Below are 12,584 nucleotides of genomic sequence, written 5' to 3'. Positions count from 1 at the left end.
TAGCGATAGCCAAAAAATTAATTTTATTGGTACAAAAAATATAATATAAAATACTATAAAATAAATGGATTCTGACTATTGAAGTCAGGACATGAACTGAGTACAGCATAAAAACTGCAACGGACAGTGCCCGTGATTGGGAACAATGTACAATACAGTGTGTTTTAAGACAACAAGAATTTTGAGTATTGAATCCTTAGAAATTACAACGGACAGTGCTCGTGATTGGGAACAATGTACAATACAGTGTATGTAGGACAACAAGAATTATGGGTATTAAATTCCCCCCCCCCTCCTGTCCTTTCCCTCTCCCCCCCCCACAATTTCCAGCCTGGCTGGTCTTCTCCATCTCGCATCTGGTCACTTCACTGGACGGCCAGTGCCTTAACTCCATTGTTTTGATTCCCATACTTTTACTGCTGTATGGTTCTGGATGGGCAGCAGGGCATTTGTTGTTTGTTGCTTGCTTGTTTGTTCTTGCTAGTCACTCACTTCCCTTTTTCACATTGTGGGGTTCTCCGTTCCTACTTGCGTTTTTACCTATCCATTTCCTTTCTCTCTTCCCCACACGTCCTTTCCTCCCTTCCCAGCTTTCCCTTCCCCTTCTGCCCTATCCCCCCCCTCTCCTTTTTTTTTTTTTCCCCTCCCCCCCACCTCCCTTCCCTCCCTCTTCCCTTTCCCTTCTTCCCCTTTTTCCCCCTCTCCTTTTTCCCCCCCTCCCCTTCTCCTTCTTTCTTTTGCCCTTTGCACTCTTTGTTCCCTGCATGCCTATGGACCCATATCCCAATATGAGTATACTGCCCCCAAATAGGGGAATTGCCAGTCCTTTGGAGGAACTAATTGACTCCTTACTTCTAACCTTGTTTTTAGCACCATCGCTACTTTACCTGGGTGCAGTTCGGGCCACCCGTTGTCCCTTTCTTTTTCCCCCCTGTGGGGGGTAATGCAGGCGTGATCCCTCGCAAGGCATATCTGGTCTATCACCCGCTCTCTGGGGAGTTGGCCCGACACGGGGGAGACAAAGGACATAGGAGGAACCATACTACCTTAAATACTTTGAACTATCGGGAACTCTGTGACAGGTAACTATACAATTTATGCAGATATGTTACATTGGATATACACAGGTTTGCTATTGTTGAGTTTTATGCTATGTTTGATATATGCTTACATCCCTACAGTTGACAACTATCCTCTGAAGATGACCCAGTGAGGGTCGAAACGCGTCAGGATTTAATACTCATAATTCTTGTTGTCCTACATACACTGTATTGTACATTGTTCCCAATCACGAGCACTGTCCGTTGTAATTTCTAAGGATTCAATACTCAAAATTCTTGTTGTCTTAAAACACACTGTATTGTACATTGTTCCCAATAACGGGCACTGTCCGTTGCAGTTTTTATGCTGTACTCAGTTCATGTCCTGACTTCAATAGTCAGAATCCATTTATTTTATAGTATTTTATATTATATTTTTTGTACCAATAAAATTCATTTTTTGACTATCGCTATTGTACCTTATTGGCTGCTTTAAAGCCAACAATGGGTGGGTGTGGTTTAAAGGGGGCGTGGCTCAAAGGGGGTGTGGTCCGAGTCTGAGATGAACGAGGGGTGGAGGGAGAAAGAAACAAATAGGAAGGGAAGGAGAAAGAAAGAAAGAAAGAAAGAAAGCATAATAGCAAAATGTATATTCCATAAAGTTTAACAATCAGCAGATAAAGATACTCAAAACATCTGTTGTTAGCGCTTCAATCATCCCGGCACCATGGTTATTATGGTGTCAGAATGATTAAAGCGCATTATTTCTATTAATACATTGTAATATAAAATGAAGTAGTTCAACTCACCATGATGCAGAATCAGTGGGAGCCCTGAGCGTGTCACTTGCCATGTCGCCTGCCACTAGATGCCATCAGGTGTCCCCAGAAGAGTCCCTCCTTACGTCAGGCATCCCCAGCAGAGTCCCTCCTTACATCAGGCATCCCCAGCAGAGTCCCTCCTTACATCAGGCATCCCCAGCGGAGTCCCTTCTTACATCAGGCATCCCTAGCAGAGTTCCTTCTTACATCAGGCATCCCCGGCGGAGTCCCTCCTTACATCAGGCATCCCCGGCGGAGTCCCTCCTTACATCAGGCATCCCCGGCGGAGTCCCTCCTTAAATCAGGCGTCCCTAGCAGAGTCCCTCCTTACATCAGGTGTCCCCAATGGAGTCCTTCCTTACATCAGGTGTCCCCAGCGGAGTCCCTGCTTACATCAGGTGTCCCCAGCAGAGTCCCTCCTTACATCAGGGTCCCCAGTGGAGTCCCTCCTTAGATCAGGTGTCCCCATGTGTCTTTGCAGGTCTTGCTTCCCTGTGTTCAGTGGAGGGGGAGAGGGGCCTCCGATTCGTGCAGCTAACCAGCTTGAGTGTACAAGAGAATTGTCTACTTGTACACCGAAGAGAGAAGCCGATTGGCTGCACGGATCGGAGGCCCCTCCCCTCCCAACTGAACACAAGGGGAAAGAACCTGCTAGCTGGAAAGAGATCTCACGGCGGCGGCCATATTTTTCGAGCCAGAAGCTACAGTGCCAAAAACAGTCCTGATTTCCCGGGATAAAAGCAAAATCCTGGGATTTTGATCGGGACGGCCTCAGATCGGGACGAGGGTCCAAAAATAGTGATTGTCCCGGGAAAATCTGGACTCTTGGCAAGTATGCCAGCCTATCCTGTCTAGCCTCCATCTTAAAACTGTATTTTTACTTTCATTATTAGCTCATCCCTTATGAAAAGGTTATTTACTTTTGTACCAGCTGCCCCTCCATTTTTGATTGTAAGCTCCTAAGAACAGAGTCCTCCTAATCCTCTTGTATCAAATTGTATTGTAACTGTACTGTGCTCCTTTATATTTAAAGCCCTGCAAAAACTGTTGCCGCTATATACAGCAAATCCTGTATAATAATGACTATGATTTCCACTTTAAAAATGGAATGAAAAAATTCTGCTTGACCTGTCTGCTCATGTGACCTTTTTTTTTTTAAAGCACAAGTGGAAAATTATTTCATGCTTAGGGCAACTTATTTTATAACCATCAGGTTGTAATAAGCAAATGCCTTTGTCATGTTGCAAATGTAGAAAGTGTACTTTTTTTTTTTTTTTTTTTTGCAGGTTCCTCTGATCCCTGGGTTTTCTTGGCTAAAACCGTGCATTTCCACGTTGGATATTGTATATATTGGTTTGCGTGATCTTGATGCAGCTGAACAGTAAGTTTTATAGTAATAAACTATCATTTGGCCATACGTTATACAATTTTCCTATTCCATTTCCCTAGATTTACCTTCAACTATGTAGTGCAAGGGCCTACCTGACTGCATACAAATTGAAAGTGTTTTGGACTGACCTCATATTACACGGTTTTGGTGAATCTAAAGGAAAATTGTACAAGAAAACTGTACAGTACAATATATGGCCAGCCTGAATTAAAGGGGCTGTAAAACCTTGTGTTTTTTCACCTTAATGCATCCTATGCATTAAGGTGAAATCAAATCCAATGACGCAGGGGGCGGGGCCGAGTCCAGCATTCTGTGTCTATAGACGCAAATGCTGGACTCAGGAGCGCTCCCGCAAGGTAACCCCCCCGGGAGAGCTCCGCCGCCGGTGGACCCCAGAAGACGATGATCGGGGCCACACAGTGCAAAACGAACTGCATGGTGGAGGTAAGTATGAAATGTTTGTTATTTAATAAAAACAAACAAAAACAAAGGTTTAGTGTAACTTTAAAGCTGGCAATACATTGTACTATACAGTTTTCTTGTACAATTTTCCTTTAGATTCACCAACACCATATAATATGAGGTCAGACCTAAACACTTTCAATTTGTATGCAATCAGGTAGGCCCTTGCACTACATAGTTGAAGGTAAATCTAAGGAAATGGAATAAGAGAATTGTATAATGTATGGCCAGCCTAAGTTTGGGGTACTCCAGGAACTTAGGCTGGCCATACATTATACCATTTCTTAAAGAGGAACTGCAGTCTGCTCACATAATTTGTAATAAAAACATATTTGCCATTCTGAAGCTTGGCTTCAACCACTTTGCATATTATTTTATCTATACTATGATTCTGTACTTGCCAAATATGCTGCAGAAATCTCCCTCCACTAAGTCTGGCTGCATCCATTTTAATTGTGAGCAGCTGAAGCAGCTGCCTGTTCACTTACTGGATTCACACAGACACACACCTTCAGCTCTGCTGCCCTGCAGCTCTCATTGGCCCTCTTATGATTCATCCCCTCTCCCTTCCTGGCAAACTCTCACGAGAGTGAGAGAGAGAGCTGTGCATGATGTCATAAGTCTAGGCTAATGACCAGACAAGAAGCAAGTGGGCTGTATAAAGTATTTACTGACAGAAAACAATGTTTTACTATCCAAAGTTAAAACAACAAGGGCAGAAGATTTAATAGATAGAAAGTTGAAAAAATGACTGAAGGTCTGCTTTAAGTAGTTTATATTTCATATCTGTATAGATGTAATTGTCATTAGTCTGAACAAGTGAATACTTTAGGAAGCTATTTATTACAAAACTGTATTTTACTAATGTACCTTCACTTGCCTTAGACAATGTAAAGTCATACCTTACATGTTGCAAAATAATGCATAAAGTTAACTAATATTTATTCAAAGACAGAATTCCTTACATACATACATATTCTAAAAAAAAATGACATTTACTTCCCAGACATTAAGAATAAATAGATTAGACTACGACAAAGGCTGTTGACGAAACGTATCAGTATTTTGCTTGTCACTTTTTGTCATCAACAATTAAAATCGCTATATGGACTACAGAGTTGCAGGCTCAATCCCTTTACTTGTTTCTGTTGTAGTGTGTAAGGACACACTGAGCCTGAGCACCTGAAAGAGAATCTTGTAAATTGGACTGGGAATTCCCTGCTGTGTGCACTGTCTTTCGTCAAACTTACCTGATATGTTGTAAATAAAATCAGCAAAATAAAATGTACATGGTTATAGTTCACAAAGTGCTGTGATGATCATAGTTTTAAATCAAAACCCAAGTATGGATGCCACCTTGAAGATCTTGCATCCATTGTGAAATGTTGGGGGGTTGTCAGCCCAAGTATAGTGCTTGTAAATAAGTTCACTCCAGCTGAGAAGGACAGTGTCATGTACCCTATAGCAGAGCCTGCTGTGTAGGGTGAGGCCTCTCTTACAGTCCCGGCTCTGGGACCACTGATAATGAGACAGTGGCCACAAGAGAGCGGCAAGGTATGAGGGCCTATAAGTTGTCAAGCTGACCACAGCCACGAGTAAAAAATGCTTCGCTAGAAATGGGCCAGATGGCCAGAACAGCAGATGGCAGCAGACCCTGAGCTGGACGGACAGTAGACGGCAGTTTCTTGACGGGCAGCTAGCTAGTAGCAGGTGCAGGAGAGTCGGGCAGCACATAACAGGTGAAGGTCCAGGTAGTATGTAGAGCAGGACAGATGGATAACTGCACATGTGGTCAGACGAGCCAGGTCCACAAAAGACGGTCAGATGCAGGCATGAACGGCAGGCAGAGGATGGTCAGGATACAGGCAGAGGTCAGCAACACTGAAGCAGACAGGCGGCAGAACAAAAAACAGAGACAAGCCAGGGTCAGGGCAGATAGTGTTCAAGTGTGGTCAGGACAAGCTGGGTCAAACACAGAAGTCAAACAAGAACAGATGCAAGAACACAGGAATAGTTGCAGATCAGACAGCACTGACTAGTTCAGCTGCTGCACATGTGTACGTCAATGCACAACAAAGCGAGCACCCGCAGATCTGCACATTTGTATGTGACTTGAGCCTTCACCTGTACTATGGCTGGTGCTTTTCTGTCATTGCTCCTTCCCTACGGGCAGCTTCCGAATGCTCAACTTGCTCTGCTTTTCTGGGTCGATACGGAGGAAGATACAAATAAGTTCCTTTGCGTGGACATTCTGTTCAGGCTCCCAGGAATTCTCCTCAGGACCATAAACCTTCCATTTAAAGAGGAACTGCAGTCTGCTCACATCATTTGTAATAAAAACATCTTTGCCATTCTGATGCTTCTCTTCCACCATTTTGCATATTATTTTATGTATACTGTGATTCTGTACTTGCCAAATATGCTGTAGAAATTTCCCTCCACTGAGTCTGCAACCATTTTAACTGTGGGCAGCTGAAGCTGCTGCCTGTTCACTTTCTGGATTTACATAGAGGCACACTTCCAGCTCTGCAGCCCTGCAGCTCTCAATGGCCCTCTTATGACTCACCCCCCCTTCCTTCCTGGCAAACTCTCACAAGAGTGAGAGAGAGAGCTGTGCATCATATCATAAGCTTAGGCTTTTTACCAGACAAGAAACAGGAAGTGGGCTGTATAAGGTATTTACTGGCAGAATTTTTTTTTTTTACTATCCAAAAAACAAGGGCAGAATATTTAATAGATGGAAAGTTGAAAAAATGAATGAAGGTCCACTTTAAGTATTGCAGCTGGTTCCTTCTCTTCCTACAGTCCATAAAAGCTTCCACTCCATTCAAAAGCAGAGGTTCAGGTGGCCCGCTATCTAGAAAAGGATCTGGCACTTTAGGCTTTAAAAGCAAGGCGCTAAATTGGGGACATGGCATGCGACGGGTGAATTTTAAATCAGTCTAGTAAGGATAACTCATATGATGCCTCAAAAAGTGTAATTTGCCCCAGAAACGGCCCTGCAAACTTAGGTGCAAATTTCTTTAAGGGGCACCCGGTAGGAGACTCAGTTCCCCCCTTCTCTTCTTGTCAAAGTTCTTTTGCTATCCGCCTGTGCCTTAGTCACTGCTTCTTGAAGCAATCCAGAATCCAGGTATAACTTGCAGGGCTGCTCTGTGACCAAGCCCTGCTGTTTAGAGCAAAACATGTCAGAGGGCGTAGCTAGAGTAGCACTGGCAGAGGCCACACTCATTCACGTATTCATGCACTAGGTCGGTGAGCAATGTTCCTTCCTTTTTCTGTTGAAACTTTTATTATTGTGGTTGAGGAAATCCACTATGTTCTGAACAGCAGGAACAGTGGATTCTGGAACGAGATCAGGTAGGAAGGACGGATGAAAGTCATAATTGGCAAAAAATGGAGACTAACCTGTAGCTAAATGGTTGGTGTTATTGTAGCTAATTTTAGGTAAATTCCACCAATAGTAATAGTGATACCCAATCATCCTGGACAAATTGCATAAAACATTGAATGTACTGCTCAAGCGGCTGGTTGGTCCAATCCATTTCCCTATTGGTTTGTGGGTAGTAAACAGAGGACAAGGGCAATTCAATCTTCAAGACTTCACAAACCTTACAAAATTGCAAAGTAAATTGCACCCCATGATCTGAGACAATATTTTCAGGCACCCCATGAAGTCGCACAATTTCTTTAACAAAAACTCAAGCAGTTTTCATAGCAGAAGGTATGTTTTTCAGAGGCAGGAAGTGGGCCATTTTGGACAGTCAATCCACCACCATGAAAATAGCTGTTTACCCTTCGGACGGAGGAAGTTCCACTATAAAGTCCATAGATATCATCCTCCGTGGTCTATCAGGAACTGCCAAGGGTCTGAGCAGATCCCAGGCTTTGCTTCTCGCAGTCTTGTTCCGGGTATAGATGGCACATGAGTTTACATATTCCTTACAGTTCTTCTCCAAGTGTGGCCACCAGAATGTGTATCGCACTAGATCCAATGTCTTGTGGACTTCGAAGTAGCCTGCCAATGGAGTCCACGAACCTTGAACTCCAATGTTCTGGCACAACATTTTATCTTCCTGCCATAGCAATCCTTCCTTAGGCACCAATGTGACTCCAGGAAGACAGGGAGCCCCCCACAGATCTTTGCTTAATTTGCAAAAGCAGATCAGTTTGCAACAACAAAAAATGAGCTGCAGACAGGATAGTATTATTATTATTATACAGCATTTATATAGTGCCAACAGTTTACGCAGTGCTTTACAATATAAAAGGAGACAATACAGTTACAATACAATAAAATACAAGAGGATTAAGAGGGCCCTGCTCAGAAGAACTTACAATCTAATCGGTTGGGGCAGGTGGTACAAAAGGTTGTAACTGTGGGGAATAAGATGATGGAAGTGGTAGAAGATTAGTTGGAGACGTAATAGGCTTTCCTGAAGAGATGAGTTTTCAGGGATAGCCTGAAGGTAGCAAGAGTGGGGGATAGCCGGACCAGTGGAGGTAGCGAGTTCCAGAGGATGGGAGAGGCTCTGGAAAAATCCTAAAGATGAGCATGGGAGGAGGAGATGAGAGAGCTTGAGAGTTGGAGGTCTTGAGAAGAGCGGAGAGGACGATTTGGGTGATATTAGGAGACAAGATTGGAGATGTAGCTCGGGGCAGAGTTGTGAATGGCTTTGTATGTTGTGGTTTGTATTTTGAATTTAATTCGCTGGGTGATTGGGAGCCAGTGTAGGGATTGGAGGAGAGGGTTGGCAGACACTGAGCGGTTGGTAAGGTGTATAAGTCTGGCAGCAGCATTCATGATAGACTGAAGAGGGGATAGCCTATGGAGAGGCAGGCCAATGAGAAGGGAGTTGCAATAGTCAAGGCGAGAAATAATAAGGTAGTGAATGAGGAGCTTGGTGGTTTCAAGTATCTGGTACAGGTGGTTCTTTCGGGTCATCGTATACATAGATTGTAAGCTCTAATGAGCAGGGCCCTCTGATCCCTCCTATATTGATTTGTATTGTAAGTGTACTGTCTCCCCTCATGTTGTAAAGCGCTGCGCAAACTGTTAGCGCTATATAAATCCTGTATAATAATAATAATAATAATACATGGGAAAGCGCATCCGGCTTGGTATTCTTTGATCCGGGCCGATTGGTAATATGGAACACAAATCTCAAGAAGAACAAAGCACATCAAGATTGTCGTGACTTTAGACCTTTGGCAGTCCTTAGGTATTTGAGATTTTTGTGATCAGTGTAAATTAGTATCGGATGAGCCGCCTCTTCCAGTAGATACTTCCATTGTTCCAGGGCAGCTCTCGATCCCCCACATCATAATTCCTCTCTGCTGGAGAGAGCTTGTGTGAAAAGAAGGCCACAGGGTGCATTAGGTCCTTGAGACCCTGGCGTTGTAACACGACTGCACTTACTGTGGTTTCCGATGCATCTACCTCCAGTACATATGGCAAAGATAGATCTGGATGACTTGTAATGCAAATTGATGTAAAAAGTCTATTCAAATTTCGAAGGCAGCCTGTGCCTCCAGGGACCAAAGGAATTGGGTGTGTAGCTTTGTCAGTTGCGTGATGGGGGGCGATTATGGCAGAGAATCTTTTGATGAATCTTAGGTAGATGTTTGCAAATCCCACAAAGCGCTGCACCCCCTTCTTATCTGTGGGTGCGGGCCAGTCTAGGATGGCAGAGACCTTTTGGGGATTCATCTTAATTCCCTCTGTGGAGATCACCAGACCTAGAAATTGGATGCTCTGTAGCTCAAATTCACATTTCTTGGGCTTGGCATACAGTCCATGTTGGCGGATATGGCAGAGAACACTCTTGACATGCCCCTGGTGTAGGTCAAGGGACACAGAGAAAATCAGAATGTCGTCAAGATACACTATTACAAAAATGTCTAGAAAACCACTGAAAATATAGTTAATAAAATGCCGGAAGGTGGCTGGAGCAATGCACAGACCAAATGGCATTACGAGATATTCAAAGTGACTGAATCTGGTACGGAAAGCAGTCTTCCGCTCATCCCCTTCGCGAATACAGACCAGATTGTAGACCCCTTGTAGATTTTAATGATGCTTAAAGTAAAAAAAAAAAAAAGTGAAATATTCCTTTAAATATCGTACCAGGGGGGTGTCTATAGTATGCCTGTAAAGTGGCGCGTGTTTCCCTGGCTTAGAACAGTCCCTGCACAAAATGTCATTTTTAAAGGAAAAAAGTCATTTAAAACTGCTTGCGGGTTTAATGTAATCTCGGGTCCTGGCAATATGGATGAAAATCAGTGAGACAAATGGCATGGGTCCCCCCCATTCCATTACCAGGCCCTTTGGGTCTTGTATGGATATTAAGGGGAACCCCGCACCCAAATTAAAAAAAGGAAAGGTGTGGGGCCACCAGGCCCTATATACTTTGAACAGCAGTTTACAGGCAGTGCAAACAAGACAGGGACTGTAGGTTTGTTGTTAAGTAGAATCTGTTTGTAATTTTGAACGGGTACATTTTTAACGTGTTTAGCTCCAGCCAAAAAATCTTTTTTAAGCTTTTTGGAAAACATAGGGAAGGGTTATCACCCCTGTGACATTTGTTTTGCTGTCTGTGCTCCTCTTCAGAAGATTTCACCTCACTTTTTGTCCCAATGACAAATGTTTTTTGAAAATTTTGGGTTTTTTGTGAAACAAGGATTGGTGATAAAGCATCAGTGGAAAGGAGAAATGTTTTTCCAATATTAACTCTTACAGGAGAGAATTTCCCTTCCTAGGGGTAGATTTCATCTCACTTCCTGTTGTCTCCTTCCGTTTGCAAGTAGGAGTTGTTTGTAAGTTGGATGTTTGAAAGTAGGGGCCTGCCCTATATATTCAGCAGAAATTTGGGCCTTAGGTGTTGTTGTGGCCACAACACTGTAAGCCCTCACAGGGCCCTGCTGTGAAATATTAGATCAAGACTTGTAATTACATGCCCCTGTTGAACAGGGGCAGAAAAATTGGGCCTTTGGTGGTGGTGGTGGTGCTGGTGCCACAACGCTGTAAGTCCTCACTCGCTCTTGGTGGGCGCAGAAACGGGCCCTGCTGTGAAATATTAGATCAAGACTTGTAATTACATGCCCCTGTTGAACAAGGGCAGAAAAATTGGGCCTTTGGTGGTGGTGGTGCTGGTGCCACAACACTGTAATGCCCCGTACACACGGTCGGATTTTCCGATGAAAAAATTTCCGATCGGAGCGTGTTGTCAGAAATTCTGACCGTGTGTGGGCTCCATCGGACATTTTCCATCGGATTTTCCGACACACAAAGTTTGAGAGCAGGATATAAAATTTTTCGACAACAAAATCCGATCGCGTCAATTCCGACCGTGTGTGGCCTGTTCCGATGCACAAAGTGCCACGCATGCTCAGAAGAAATTCCGACACGGAACAGCTCGGTCTGGTAAAATTAGCGTTCGCAATGGATACAGCACTTTCGTCACGCTGCAATGTTAAAAATGGTTTAATACAGCGCACTCTCTTCTTCTTTATAATGTGACAAGAATTAAGTATTTTTGCTGCTCATATTCACTCAGACTTCTCACAAACGTATTTCTTTACTATTTATCGGGATTCCCTCAATATATTTTGATTTGTCACATCTGACATCATTATTTTGGTGTTTTTTTTTTTTGTTTGTTTTTAAGGCCAGTTTATTTATTTTTTTTTTGGTTTGTATTTTTTTCAAGGTTTATTTTTTGTTTTTGTGATTTTTATTTGTACTCCTGAAAATGTTTGTGTGTGTTTTTTGTGTCAAGTTACCACAACACCATTGATATGTTGTTCTATTTAATCTGTAGGAGATTGTTTGGTGTTGTTGTCCCTTGTTAATTTCACATTTTATGTTAGAAATGTACCTGAATCGTCACCAACAAACTGTCCTTTTTGGATGAAAACACACATAGGAGAGTATAATTTTCCAAAATAAAACTTTTATTAAGGGCTCACAACTAAACAAAGAGGGAGGCAACGCTGGAAGAAACTGCAGAAATTGGCGAAGCCTTGGATCCCCAGGGCAGACATCAATTATTTTCAAGCCAAATTGGGGAGCCTGAGGAGTCCTTATCTAAGGGAGTGCAGTCTGGTCCAGAAGTCCCAGAGATCCTTAAAGCAGCAGATGACATCTGTGTCCCCAGGCTGTGGTCATACAAGAGACTGCAGCTTTTGTCAGACCAGACTGAACCCAGGGTCATCACTCTCTGGTCTTCCTTCCACGCTTCCTTCCACGCGGTGGCTCTGGTGGTGGAGTTGTGGCAGCAGGAGGAGGATGGTTCAACTCAATCACGTCGGTCTTGGGTGTTAGTTCCCCACTCACCCCCTTAGTTAGGACTTTATAAATAAGTTGCTCACACAGGAGGCGTTGACCCTCCTGCATGCCCTGCAGTTTGGTGGCAGCTATGCAGGCAAAGGCCTCTTCAGGAGTGGGTAAGGCTCGGAGGGACGCAGAAGCCTCCTGAATGAGCCTGAGCGCTGAATACTGCATGGAAGTCACCTTCCTCGCTCTTTTATATGGAAGGCAGAGGGGAGGAACCTGCGATTCAGTCAGGCTGCGACTTGTCCCAGGCTTCTCTTGGCTGACACTTAGCCCCGTCTCCTCCTGGCTGCCACTAATCCCAGCCTCCTCCTGACTGCCATATTCCACAACCTCCTCCTGGCTGAGGTCTTCCTGTGTATGAAAAAGGGACATAGTTTTAGTTTTTTGTTCATCAATCACACACAATTTTCACCTCCTGACTGTTGCAAATTGAATGTTATCAAATATAACAGACTATCCTTCTGAGCCCAGGATTTTTCATTCTTGTCCCAATTATTTTTGCCCACTACTGTCTATTGATATGTAAAACACTTTTT

General features: G+C 43.6%; 1 protein-coding gene across 2 annotated transcripts in view; it reads left to right on the top strand.

Moving 5' to 3' along the window:
* Positions 1-12,584, top strand: part of ARG2 (arginase 2) — a 1,243,303-nt gene that overhangs the window by 618,137 nt on the left and 612,582 nt on the right. For both annotated transcript variants that reach the window (XM_073610731.1, XM_073610732.1), the window contains exon 5: positions 3,148-3,242. In XM_073610731.1, coding sequence (XP_073466832.1) covers positions 3,148-3,242 — 95 coding nt within the window. The remainder of the gene's footprint in view (positions 1-3,147; positions 3,243-12,584) is intronic.

The sequence above is a fragment of the Aquarana catesbeiana genome, linkage group LG13, assembly GCF_042186555.1.
Source record: "Aquarana catesbeiana isolate 2022-GZ linkage group LG13, ASM4218655v1, whole genome shotgun sequence".
Taxonomy (NCBI): Eukaryota; Metazoa; Chordata; class Amphibia; order Anura; family Ranidae; genus Aquarana; species Aquarana catesbeiana.
This window is presented reverse-complemented; position numbering and strand designations above follow the sequence as displayed.